The sequence below is a fragment of the Gadus chalcogrammus genome, chromosome 6 (genome assembly GCF_026213295.1).
Source record: "Gadus chalcogrammus isolate NIFS_2021 chromosome 6, NIFS_Gcha_1.0, whole genome shotgun sequence".
Classification (NCBI taxonomy): domain Eukaryota; kingdom Metazoa; phylum Chordata; class Actinopteri; order Gadiformes; family Gadidae; genus Gadus; species Gadus chalcogrammus.
Window position 1 is genome coordinate 4,377,511 of NC_079417.1, and position 13,729 is coordinate 4,391,239.

General features: G+C 47.1%; 2 protein-coding genes across 2 annotated transcripts; both read left to right on the forward strand.

Annotated features, from left to right (window-relative positions):
- Nucleotides 1-1,153: 1,153 nt before the first annotated feature.
- Nucleotides 1,154-5,369, forward strand: dmrt3a (doublesex and mab-3 related transcription factor 3a). The gene is made up of 2 exons (XM_056593055.1): nt 1,154-1,649; nt 3,750-5,369. The coding sequence occupies exons 1-2, from the start codon at nt 1,229-1,231 to the stop codon at nt 4,856-4,858; spliced, it is 1,530 nt and encodes a 509-aa protein (XP_056449030.1). The 5' UTR covers nt 1,154-1,228; the 3' UTR covers nt 4,859-5,369.
- A 4,115-nt stretch (nt 5,370-9,484) lies between these two features.
- Nucleotides 9,485-12,809, forward strand: dmrt2a (doublesex and mab-3 related transcription factor 2a). The gene is given in 6 exon segments (XM_056592758.1): nt 9,485-9,704; nt 9,831-10,259; nt 10,837-10,939; nt 11,458-11,903; nt 11,906-11,966; nt 12,028-12,809. Coding segments are annotated over 5 exon segments (1,773 nt in total). The 5' UTR covers nt 9,485-9,704; nt 9,831-9,878.
- Nucleotides 12,810-13,729: the final 920 nt, after the last annotated feature.

Sequence of the window (13,729 nt, forward strand, 5' to 3'; positions counted from 1 at the left end):
CATCCAAACACTCCAGAAGAAGTAGGAGGACAGCCAATTAAATCCTGTTGGCAATATAACTTTTATTTTGCTTTCTGTTGTAGGCCTACTCTTACCACCGCACAACATAAATAAGTTGATCATGCATTGTCGTTCAACCACCTCCTCCCAACTCCCACAAATCTACTCGTCCGGCACAAACTGCGAAGGCATTCTAGTCACCTTGAAATTTCCTCTGCTATTTCCCAATTAAAAGCTTAATAGCCCCGGAGACGGACTTCATGTGGTGAAGTTTACCGGGCTTTTATTTTCTAAGCCGCACACCTCGGATCCCATTATTTGCTTGAATAAACCTTTTTACGGTTGGAAATAGGACTCGGGCCCGTCCGGTGTTATGTTTCAATGCCCTCTATTAGGAGAGGAGGGGAAGGGACATATCACCGTCCTAAACATTTGCACCTCGCTCCAAAGGAGGTTTTATAGTGCTCCACGTTTAAGCGGCCGTGTGTAGGTTTAACCATCTAAGCTATGCAAGGTTGTGCTGAGGTGAGAATGCAGATTCTATTGTAGAATGGTTGAATCCTTGAGGGCCATATGTGCCTGTAGTGAGGTGCATATGGGGGAAAACGTCCTTTGAAGATAAGCCCTCTATACGTAGACATTGATCACTGCATTTTAATTGAACGTGTTTGCTCAATTGATTAAAACGAACATACGTTTAAGTACGTTTATTAAGAGGCCTCGGCCCACAAAAAAATAGATAAGCTATAGACGGTACAACTTTTTTTAAGATACAATTCCCTTTGCAGTTTATTTTTAAAGCCTGTACATTGGTTGATAACGCTTTGACGCGTGTAGTAGTAGGACTATGTTCGAGGCATAATGATGCGTAAAGTCTGCAAGTGTCCAACCATGGCCTGACCCTTCTGCGCCGCTGCTGTTTACTTGCGAGCGAGTGACGTGTGGAGTGACGGGCCTTTGGTTACTCAGTTCCACAGCGCGTGTCAATGTGATGCATATCTCATCCCTCAGGCCGGTTAGAAAGGTGGATCCTCCTCTCCTCCTCCTCCAGGCCGACACCTCTTCTTATCATCATCATCCTCGCGCGTGTAACAGCAAGTAGTTACCAAGGGGCACTGCTTCTGCACTGTCACGCCTCCGTCCCGCGCACTTGTGCTCTGCAGAGCAGCTCAGCGTACGCTGCAAGCATCAGACTGACTGACTACTGGCTGCGTTTGATTGGGAAAAAATGAACGGCTACGGATCCCCCTACCTTTACATGGGGGCCCCCGTGTCGCAGCCGCGAGCGCCTCTGCAGCGGACCCCCAAGTGTGCGCGGTGCAGGAACCACGGGGTGCTGTCGTGGCTCAAGGGCCACAAGCGCTACTGCCGCTTCAAGGACTGCACCTGCGAGAAGTGCATCCTCATCATCGAGCGGCAGCGCGTCATGGCGGCGCAGGTGGCGCTCCGCCGGCAGCAGGCCAACGAGAGCCTGGAGAGCCTCATCCCCGAGTCACTGAGGACCCTGCCAGGCATGGCCCTACCCGGGGCGGCCGAGGGCGCCGGCAACAACAACAGCCCGGGAGTGAGGGGCGCTTCGGCAGAGCGGGACTTGGACCTGAGGTGGAGCGAGGCTGACCAGGCGAACCACGCACCACCGTGCACCATGGGTAAGAGCTTCTATCGAGTGAGGACTAGTACGGGGCATCTTCAAAGAGATATATATTTAGGTCGGTTAACATCTCCAAGAGCTATGCGTGAAAACAAATAGTAGCCTAAGAGAGAAAACGAGACTGCAGGCTTATCCATTGTTGTGTTTTTTTTTATTAATTTGTGCTTTGAAATAATTCATTGTCCAAATAAATAGATGGTGCAGAATTTAAACAATTAATTTACGTTTAATGCATTAAACGTAAATTAATGCTTGTGTATTGGCCTGCTTTTCTGACTAACGAAATATCTAAATACAATTCAATTAATTTAGGTATACCATTTTGGTTTGCAGCCTTTTCAAATATAACGTAACACCGATATACCGGATAACTTATTCTTAGTTTTATTTAGTTCTTTTAAAGCGTGATAAGGCCTAAAACCGAGTAGGACGAGGCAACTGAGCTTAGTATATAGTTTATTTTAATTTGTTAAGCTTTCCTTAAGCCTATCCCTGATTTAAAAAAAAAAATCTCCATTTACATAATCTATTATCCTTAAGTCCGATTTAATTGTAATGTATTTTAATATTTGAGTCTTAAAAAATACAAAGATAGCAATGGAAACATTGTGAGTCAAATTATAGGCACAATTTGTCTTATTCATGTAACTTTTTGTGGTAGTTGTTTGAGTAAGAGAAACATTTTAAAGGGTGATCAATCTAAATATCAAAATGTATTGGAATCATTATTTTATCCCTCACCTTTATATATGTAGAGATAGTTATGCAATGTAAATATACAATGAAACACAACTTCTGGTACATTCGATAATTCGGTTTCTCCCTGTTACAGTTTATATACGTGCGATCGGTTTGATATCGTGACAGAAAATAATTCCAAAAAACCTGAATATGCTTAATATTAAATAGTTGGTATTTGCAAATATTTTGTGTCTATATTTTAACCTAAACATACCCAACCTAACCTTACATAACGGGAATCCTTACCCTACCTTAAACTAACCCGTATTCTAGCAAACGATACCTGACATACCCACCTAACTTAGCCTGACCTAGCCCGGTTATTCTCTACATGCATGTGATCCCACAGCAGTTTGAGACTGAAGCTCAACACAAAACCATGAAGATCCTCATTGAATTCACATCAGCCCCATTCTATGTTTTGATGAATGGCGCGGGCGGTTTAAAAGATTACTGTAATCAATGGTGGACAGGGCAAATCGAATGTAATCGCCATCATTCAACCAGGAGGTCAACTTTGGATGAAATGTTACCAAGCAACAGGCAATCTGTTTACAAAGTGTGGTCAAAAGCCATCGATGGCGGATCGCTCAACGTCAGCCAGTCAGCACTTTGTGTGTTAACGTTTACGGAGAGAGGTGTGGATCGATGTGCTTGAGAGACAAGTCGACCAGCCATGTAACTTTCCTCTATATCAGAGTGCTGATAGACCCTATAGGATCAGAACACCAGGTGGACCAGCCATGTTACCTAACTCTGAATCAGAGTACTGATAGACCCTTTTGGATCAGAACACCAGGTGGACCAGCCATGTTACCTTGTATCAGAGTACTGATAGACCCTTGTGTGTGTGTGTGTGTGTGTGTGTGTGTGTGTGTGTGTGTGTGTGTGTGTGTGTGTGTGTGTGTGTGTGTGTGTGTGTGTGTGTGTGTGTGTGTGTGTGTGTGTGTCTACGTGCATGCATGCGTGTGTGTGTATCTGTGTGTGTGTGCTTCTGTGTCTCTGTGTGTAACACATGGTCAGTGTAGATGTTTAAATCTGTGTGTGTGTGTGTGTGTGTGTGTGTGTGTGTGTGTGTGTGTGTGTGTGTGTGTGTGTGTGTGTGTGTGTGTGTGTTTGTGTCTGTGCACACGTGCATCTTGCGTGTGCACGTGGGAACGTTGCGCGTGTATCCGTGTGCACGCGTGTGTGTGTGTTTGATCATGATCCGGTTCATTTTATCAGGAACGTTTTCTGATCGGATTGCATCGTTTGTGTGTTCTTTCTGTTCACACGGACGTGTTTTGCTCCGTTATCTCACTGGATTATATTCAACGTAACAACCTTTCCTCCTGTCCCCTTCCCTCCCCCCCCCCAGACCCAGAGGACGGTCCCGGGGAGGCATCAGGGGGGGACCACGGGGGCAGCACCGGCAGCGACAAGGAGCCCGACCCCGTCAGCTCCCCCGAGGCGTCCAAGCCCAGCTCCTGCTACACGCCGGAGCCCCCGGACCCCTCCTCCCACCCCGAGGCGGGCCGCTACGGGCGAGCGGCCAAGCCCCCCGCCCCGGAGCGCCACCCCAAGCCCCCCGAGAGCCCCCCCGCGCAGAAGTACCCCGGGGACCAGAGCGTGCTGATCGAGGGCCTGGCGGGCTCCGTCTCGCTGCCCCTGAACCTGCGCGCCAACCGGCCGCCCCTGGACGTCCTGAAGAAGATCTTCCCCGGCCACAAGCCCCCCGTGCTGGAGCTCATCCTGCGGGGCTGTGGCGGCGACCTGGTGGGGGCCATCGAGGTGCTGCTGTCCAGCCGCTCCGGCCCCGAGGCGGCCGGGGCCGGGGGCCAGCACCACCACGTGGACCGCGGGCCCCCCGAGCACGCGCTGGTGCTGCCCCCCGGCGGCCACGCGCTCTTCGAGCACGCGCTGGGCTCCTACCACCCGGTGTCGGCCTCGGCCAAGTGGTCGGTGGGCTCGGCCTTCCGGGTGCCCGAGTCGCTGCGGTTCCCCGTGGAGCCGCCCGCCCAGGGCCTGGCGTCGGCCGGGGGGACGGTGCTGGGCGTGCAGCACCCGTCCTTCCCGCAGCCCAGCCGCTACCCCCTCATGCTGCGCAACTCCCTGACGCGGGGCCCCGGCGGGCCCTTCATGCACAACGACGTCACCCTGTGGAACACCATGACCCTGCAGCAGCAGTACCAGCTGCGCTCGGCCGCGCAGTACGTGTCGCCCTTCGGGCCCGGGGCTCCGCCCACCCTCTCCTCGTCCTCGGCTGCGGCAGCTGCGGCGGCGGCGGCGGCGGCGGCGGCTATCAACACGGGGGGCCCCGTGTTCCGGGGCTCCCCCCTGCTCCTCCCCACCGCCAGGTTGTCGGGGGAGGAGGAGGGCGGGGGCTGCCCGCTAGGGGGCAAACCCGGGCTGTACTCTCCCGTCGACGAGGAGTACGACGAGAGGTCGGATTCGTCCGACTCGCGCGTTCTGAGCTCGTCCGCTTAGGGGCCCCGGAGAGCCACAGGAGGGCCCTTCTCTAGACGCAGAAGGCCTGAGGGCCCCTGAAGGCAACCCAGTGGAAAAACACGAGGGAGATCACCGTCAAAGACACAGAGAGAGATTCTTGTTTGAACTGAGGTGAATTCAAACCAAAATCCCCCCATGGGAGAAAAGACTATGACTAGACTATATTAGCTTCGGACATCAACATTATTTTGCTGTCTGAGTGTCTTTTGCCAGGAGGGATGTGACCAAAAAGTATCATGCATACCAGAATGTGATGATGATGAACCACGTTGTTTATAAGAATGAATACTTTATGTCCTGTAAGCATGTTAAGTGAGAAAATGTAAAAAAAAAATATCATTGCATGTCAGGATTAGTCATGCCTGAATAAATGTGGGGCAGAGCCCAGTGCGTCCCATGAATGTGACCATGGTGGCTCCTTCACTAAAACAATCATGTTGCATTGTAGACGGAGGGCCGATCCACGGGGAACATTATCCGAGCGAATCACAGCACTGCTAACGCAGTGCTGTGATTCGCCCGGATAACGTTCCCCGTGGATCGTGTGGGGACGAGGACTGAGATCCTGTAGACGGACTGCTGTAAAGGGATTTTTAATTTGTATTTAAAAAAGTATCTGTTTATTTAATAAAACAATACCCAAATGTACCCAAGTGACATGTGTGTGACTATTTATTTTTCAGAATGTATTTAAAAAGGGAAAAATGCACATTCATGGGCCTATAGGTGAATGTGCCAGATTAAGTTCATTTCCGTTTGTAGTCCTTTACCTTTATCCTATTAATCAATATTATTAAAGATGCTTAGACTTATGAATGTATCTGAAAATGCATACATATTTTACGATCTTGTGTGGGCTGCTATGAACTGCAGAAATATAGGCTGCATTTGTTAAAGACGAAAAGATTGGCATCTTTCATTGCTTATTTAAAATAAAGTATAAATCGATAAAATAAATAGTATGCCTATAAGTGTGTGTGTGTGTGTGTGTGTGTGTGTGTGTGTGTGTGTGTGTGTGTGTGTGTGTGTGTGTGTGTGTGTGTGTGTGTGTGTGTGTGTGTGTGTGTGTGTGCGCTTGTGTGTGTGTGTGTGTGTGTGTGTGTGTGTGTGTGTGTGTGTGTGTGTGTGTGTGTGTGTGTGTGTGTGTGTGTGTGTGTGTGTGTGTGTGCGTGCGCGTGCGAGAGGGAACGTGTGGGGGCGTATATAAAATAATTGATTGGCGCTTTCTGCGTTTTCTCCCTACTATGCCACACGGCACATCGGGTGCACAACAGCTCCTATGGCCATAGATTGAGAGCTTATGGTGATAATAATTAGTTTGGCCTGATACACATTTTATTGCAGTTACGTTCAGTTACTTGTTTATGCACTTCAAACGTTATTATATATTTTTTCGGCCGTTATTATTTTTCTTTAAGGGTCAGTGATTCTGGCCGAACTGAAGTCTACAATCCAATGGCGCCCCCTAATGGTGTTTTCTAGACATGTTTGATGAACTTGGGATAGATTTGAAAGTAGGTTAAAACGTACTATTTTGATCTTAAATATGATACATCCATCATATTTATTATCGTTATTAATTATCAAGCATATTATTTTTTGATTATTATAAGTAGTATTATTATTTGTAGCAGTTGTAGTATAAGTAGTAGTAGTGGTGGTGGTAGAAGTAGTAGTAGTCGTAAAACGAATTTACATCAAGATTTACATAAATTATTTACATATCTTTTGACAGGCACTGACCTTGAAAAAAAAGTATTTTCTTGGCCAGCCAGCGTGAAGTGTGAACACAACACCGACTCCCCCTTGTGGACAATAGAGGAACGTCTAGTGTTTCATGAGCAAGGTTAGGACGATAGCTTAAACTATAATACCAAATGAGAATTGTAGCCTAAATTAATTCGTTTGAACAATAGTCAAGGTAAGATTTGATAATATAAACAAAAAAATAAGTGATGAGTCATTGTGCCTTCCCTACTAATATTTACAAAACGAATTTATAATTTGAATAACTGCCCTTTGTTTTTATCAGGATTTATGCATGAATATATCTTGGCCTCTACTAATGTATTTTTTTTTTTATTATATATATATATATATATATATATATATATATATATATATATATATATATATACACATATATTTTAGGCCTATATATATATATATATATATATATATATATATATATACATATATTGTAGGCCTATATATATATATATATATATAATCATTTCCACCAGACGAACCTGATCCCGAAAGCGAATGAAGCGACGATTAGTCCGGGATCATAAACCTGCAGGCCGAGGATGCCTGATGTTGGATATTCGCCATTGAGGTCAACAAGGGTCCCACTTCCCATGCAACGGCAGCCATCAAATGGAGACAAATGACGGCTGGCATGTTTTTGGGTTATTTAGCCGGTCGCATGTGTTGTCAGTCCATCAGAGGCTAATTAACATAACAGGGCCGCGGTGATCCCACAGATCTCTTCTGTCTATACCCAGCTCGGGTTACTCTACAGCCCCCCAGTCCCATGCCCGGCTCCCGGGGAAACAGCGGGACACTTCCACGCTTGCTGTTGTTTCCATCATGACGATATATAGGCCTACGACAACAACAACATGTTGGAAAAGTGTCTCAAAATATGACCACATAAACATCCACTCACTTTTCTGAGGTTGTGTTTTATTTTTATTGTGATTTATTTGACCATAGCCGTATAGACCTAACGTTGTGGAATAACATAGACACATAATGAGCTTAAAATGTGGCCCTAATTGTTATATAATGACAGGACGATAAAATACCACAACGACCCTTCCTCAGAAAGTGTTTTTTCCCCCTCCCTCCTTGCATGGTCTAGATTTTGTTACGGGGACCCTAACCGTTTTAACATACACAATTGGGTTATATGGGTTCTAAAGGCCAAGGTCTATAAAGCCCCCCCCTCCAAATAGGTGGGTCAGAGGAGGGGCGGGGGGGCTGAACACAGACAACACATGTCACCTGGACATCTCATCCCCACAAACCTAGTGTGTTTTGAAGACCGAGAAACCCGTAGGAAGATCAAAGCATTCTTTATTTGGAAATTTGCACCATGGGAAGCTCTGGGGGTATGGACTCTCGTAAGCGCGGCAATAAATTAAAAAGAGACAAGCGAATGGCAGAGCTGCACCTGCACGCCTGACGTCTTCACCACGTGGGAGGGGGACCCCGCGAACGCTCGCACACTCAAGAGGGAGAAAATACCTCATGTAATAGGCCTGTACGACGCTGTAATTGTACATTATAAGCCGACAAGAGATGGACAATAACAGCCATTATAGGCGTTGCATTTGTTTGGGAAACTGAATCTCGTGTAGGCCTATTTTGTTTAAGACTTTGAAAGATGATGTTGAACAAACGAGGCATGTTTAGGCCATTATCGTTACAATTATTTGATAGGCCTACTATGCCTAATAAAAATAATAATATAAAACATGATAATAATAATAATAATGATAATAGTAATAATAACCATGATTAAAATAATATTAATCATAATAATAATACCATTTATAATACTACTAATAATAATCATAATATATCAAGTTTTACGTCCAACATATCCCTAGAAGCCTTCGCTAAGTAGGCCTTAGGTCAAGTCCCACATGTAATCCATTTTTAACTTTAACCTTGCTTTGTACAGAGTCATTGAACAAAAAGGCTTTGTCACATGTCACTTTTATAAATATACGTGTGACCCCAGTGTGTTTTCAGTGTCCAATTGACCAAAATACCCAAGATGTCAAGAGCTCTTTCACCAACAGGTTAATGCGCGTAATCTCGGGGAACGCGTTTGGAAGGAAAAAAGAACGTCCGCGCCCTCCCTTTGACTCCGGACAGTGAGTTATTAATCTTGTTTACTGTCCCGCATGCTGACATGCTGTTTTCACAGGCACACAGTTGTTGTGACAACATTGTAATCGTCTGCGAAATCTGCACTCGGTTACTTTTGTCGACTCCGTCACCTGAAGCTTGTATACACCTCCAGCTCCTTCAGGTGGAAATACCTGGAGGGGTTCTTCTGAGATCCGCATTGAAACATGGAAGTCAAGACAATAGCCGAAATAAGAGTCATCCATGATTTTAGATTGGCCTCATAAAAAATATGGTTTTCAACTGAGAGGGTTCCTGTGCTTACAAGAGTAAATGCTGTAAATGGGATTACAGAGAAAAACCTTCACTTTATCATGTATGATACATAGGCTAACTATAATAAAATAAATAACAGACCCAACCTATTAATAAATACAAAATCACGATTTTATATCAATCTAAATGTTTACATTGCATTAAACAATATGCATAGTGTCCGCTGAACAATGCTTGTACTATTAGCTCTTTGTGAAGGGTCCGGGTCGTTTTAACATTTGCTTTGTGGGCAACAATTCAGTCCGTTGTAGTGCGAAGTGCGCAAATAATTCCATTCCATTCTCCTGGACGACACTGGTCCCAGCCAATGAGACCTCTGCTTTAAAAATGGGGCCAATCACAAGGCCCACAGCGCTGTAGCCAAATTCTTCAAAGGGGTGGCGCTTTGTGTCGAGCCTTTGAGGAAAAACGTGTAACCTCAGCGGTGACACCACCAGTGCAAAGGTTCGTGCGTAAAGACGCGTGTATACCTGGAACCAGGATAACTGTCTCTCCTCCCATGAAGAACAAACCGCAAAACACTCTGGAGTTATTTCGTGATCCGCTAAAGTACAGACTCTGTGTCCGACGCCGGGCTGCCGTACAGCACCACACAAATAGCAGCGCGTCTTTTGGATCATCATTACGCGTAAGTTATTTTTTGTTTTATTGTCATTAACACCAATATGCTTAACATATCAGCAATCAACGGAGATTAAACATTATCACCACCTTCTTGTCAAACTACGGCCATCCAACATTTATATCTTTACAGATAATCTCGACGGGTTACTCGGAGGGTTTTTTTGGTTGAGCCAACATCATGACAGACAGCGCCGGTTGCGAGTTCGAGATCGACGTGGAAGGACTGGAGACGGAGAGCGACGACCAAGCCGAGTCCTCCGGCTCCACGGTGTCCGGTGCCGCGGAGGAAGACGATGAGGTCGGACGCATCGAGGACACCAGGGCCCCCAGCAACAGCAACAGCAGCAGCAGCAGCGTCCCTGGCCCAGGGGACCAAAGGAAACTAAGCCGGACGCCAAAATGCGCGCGGTGCAGAAACCACGGCGTGGTGTCTTGCCTGAAGGGCCACAAGCGCTTCTGTCGCTGGCGGGACTGCCAGTGTGCCAACTGCCTGTTGGTGGTGGAGAGACAGCGGGTCATGGCGGCACAAGTAGCACTCCGGAGACAGCAAGCCACGGAGGTGGGTTATTTGTGTGTCTGTGTTGTGTGTGTGTTGGGGGGTGTGTGTGTGTGTGTGTGTGTGTGTGTGTGTGTGTGTGTGTGTGTGTGTGTGTGTGTGTGTGTGTGTGTGTGTGTGTGTGTGTGTGTGTGTGTGTGTGTGTGTGTGTGTGTGTGTGTGAGAGAGAGGGAGTGTGTGTGAGAGAGGGAGTGTGTGTGAGAGAGAGTGGGTGTGGGTGCTGTTCACGGACGACAATAAACACTCCAGCACTGTCACGCATCAGCTAAATATATGTATGGCGTTTGACATATTTGGACAGATCAAACTCCTCAAGTGAAGAGTAAAGGTTACGGACATACAAAGAAGTTTAGTTTGGCTGAAGTGAAAACGATAATTGTTGTGTAATAAAATAGTGTAACAAAAATGGAATAGGCCTATGTTATTAGAAAGCAAAGCTCTCCGGAAAAAAAGTACACAAAAGTACACATTTTCAATTAAGTATCGAAGTATTCAAAATGCACGCAAAATATATGTAAATTGTTGTAAATATATGAGCAATGTCAAAATGTTTATCTTTGTTGTCATTTCAATTCAACAGGACAAAAAGGGGATTACTGGGAAGCATATGCCATCAGAAAGGAGGACGATATATCAAAGACAAATTCGACCATCAAGCATGCTCGCCAAAAGTATTCTTGAAGGTGAGCACAGAGCTTATTCATTAATTGTTGATTTTACTAATTAATCTGCACGATGCTGTCGTCGGTGGGAATGCATTTACGGAGTAGAACGGATAGCTTGACTTGTCACTTTAATGTTTTAATTGCAGCCATTATTAATTCAACATTATTTGTATATTATTAAGTCACATTTATAGAATTAGAAAATACTTATCATCTGTCATCATTTCTGAAATTGTATGAAGTGTATTATTTAGTAAGTATTCATTGTTTATTATATATGAAAATAAAATTGATAGGATAAATAAATGGTTTAACCACAATAGTAACGAGTTTAACTGTAAACAACATCCTCATAGTCCCTCGTATTAATTGATTGAACAAATTCATAACCATGTATAAAACAATCTCTAACCCTCATTTCATCATAAACAATACCCAATACACATGTTGCACATGTGGCACAATGAACTCAACGGTTGTGTGTTGCGCCGCTGCGCTGTGTGTGTGTGTGTGTGTGTGTGTGTGTGTGTGTGCAGGCTACCGCCCGGTCCAGTCCGACCCCTACCTGTCGGGCGGCTCTTCCTCCCTCCCGCCCCCGCTGAGCGACCGCATGCGGAAGAGGCGGGCCTTCGCCGACAAGGAGCTGGAGAGCATCATGCTGGAGCGAGAGTACAAGGAGCGGGACCTGATGGAGAACGGCCCGGCCTCCGCCTCCCTCCACTTCCCCGGGGGCATGGTGCACCACCGCCACCACCACCACCACCACCACGCCGCCGCCGCCGCCGCCGCCGCCGCCGCCGCCGCCGCCGAGTACAACTCCTACAAGACGGCCTACTCGTCGGGCCCCACCATGGAGCCCCAGCTGCCGTCCCACAAGGAGCTCTGGGGGGTGCTGAGCCCCGGCTGCCTGGATGTGTCCATGCAGTACGCCGCCGCCGCCGCCGCCGCGGGCGCCGCTAACCTGGAGCTCATCTCCTCCAACGTGAGCGTGGCCACCACCTACCGCCACTACCCCCTGGGGCACGGGCCCCGCGGGGGGCCTCTGGTGCCGGGGTCCAGAGGAGGAGGAGTAGGAGCAGGAGGTGGTGGTGGTGGTGGAGGAGGAGGCGGGGGGCTGGTGATGTGGCCCCGCGGAGCCGTGCCCCCCGCCGCCAGCCTGGGCGACGCGCTGGTGTACCAGCAGTGCCTGCTCAACGCCAGCGCGCTGCAGAACATGAAGCCCGGCGCGGCCTGGGAGCCCCGGGGCCGGCCCGCCGCCGGGGGCCCGCCCTCGCCAAAGCAGGACGTCGGCGGCGTCGCTAAGCTAGAGGCGCCGCCGCCGCCGCTTCGGGCGGCAGCGCCGCAGCACTCCCCCGCGGGCCCCGCCCCGTCGCAGGGGGATGCCCCCCACCAGGGATCGAACCAGGGCCCGAGGAGAGAGTGCTCGGCCTTCTCGCCCCCCAAGCGGGCCCCCTTCGAGCAGACGTTCCCCGAGCGCCCGGGCGGCGGCGGTTCCCCGAGCGCGAGCCCCGGACGCGGCCTCAGCCCGGGGCACGTCCTCAGCAAGCTGAGCAAGGACAGCGCCCAGATCACGCTCTCCATGAAGAGGAACTCCTTCCACTCCCTGATCCAGCACACCCTCAGCGAGAAGGTCTCGCCGGGGCCCGGGCCCGGGGGCCTGGAGCTCAGGGGCCCCTACTGCAAAGAGCTGCTGGAGGAGGCGGCGCGCAAGTACAGAGAGGGGCTCTCCGCTCGGGACATTCAGGCCGTCAAGGGCTCGGACGGGTACCCCAAAGACTCGCTGTCTAAGCCGCTAGGGACCAAGCTGGGCTCCGGAGACTCCCTGTCGTTCTCGGTGGAGGCCATTCTGAAACGGGCCCCGCCCCCCGTGAACCGAGCCTTCCATTAGAACCCCCCCCCCCCCCGCCCCGCCCCCGCCCCGCCCCTCATCGAGCGCCACACTTTGCACTATACGTGGCAGTTGTTGATTTTGTTGTTTTTTTATTTTCATAGATAAAGGTTAAAGGTCATGGCGATCAGGGGTCACAGGATAAGACAAAGACACTGCATTTCTAAATGTTTCAGCGTAAATAGAAAAATATGTTTTTTTTATTGGAAAGGGGGTGCTATATATATATATATATATATATATATATATATATATATATATATATATATATATATATATATATATATATATATATATATATATATATATATGTATGTATATATATGAATAATGTATGTTTTGTTTTATGTGTGCATGTGTTTCATAACTTTATAATGTAGAGTATTTAAACATCCAAATGTCGCTTTTTTTAATCGTGTCAATAAACTATATAACACTTAATTCTTCAACACGTTTCATGTTTCAACAAAATGCCATAGCTTAGCAAGTCCGTACTCGTACTTTGGTTCTCTATGTTTCTCAAAGCATTGCCAAGCTTAGCAGAATCATAAAATGCTGAAAGGGAGAACAACGGAAGCACACATGTCATGCACTTACACGTTCCAAACATCAAACACAACCACGCACTTTTAGAAAAATACTTCTATGGTCTTTTCTTTGCAAGACATTCTTATTTATTTTTTTTGTGGCTCAACATTTGCGTTTGAGATTAATCGGTGGTAGCCTATGTTACAAATGAAGTAAATATAGCCACGTTTATTTTTTAACACGCTTCAAGTCATGCAAATTAATAAATGGTATATTTTTTATTCATGTTTAAGTCAAATATTTTTGTTATTAATGTTATCGTTATTATTATTATTATTATGAATTATATATAATATATATAATTATTATATTTTTCTAATCTTTATAATAAT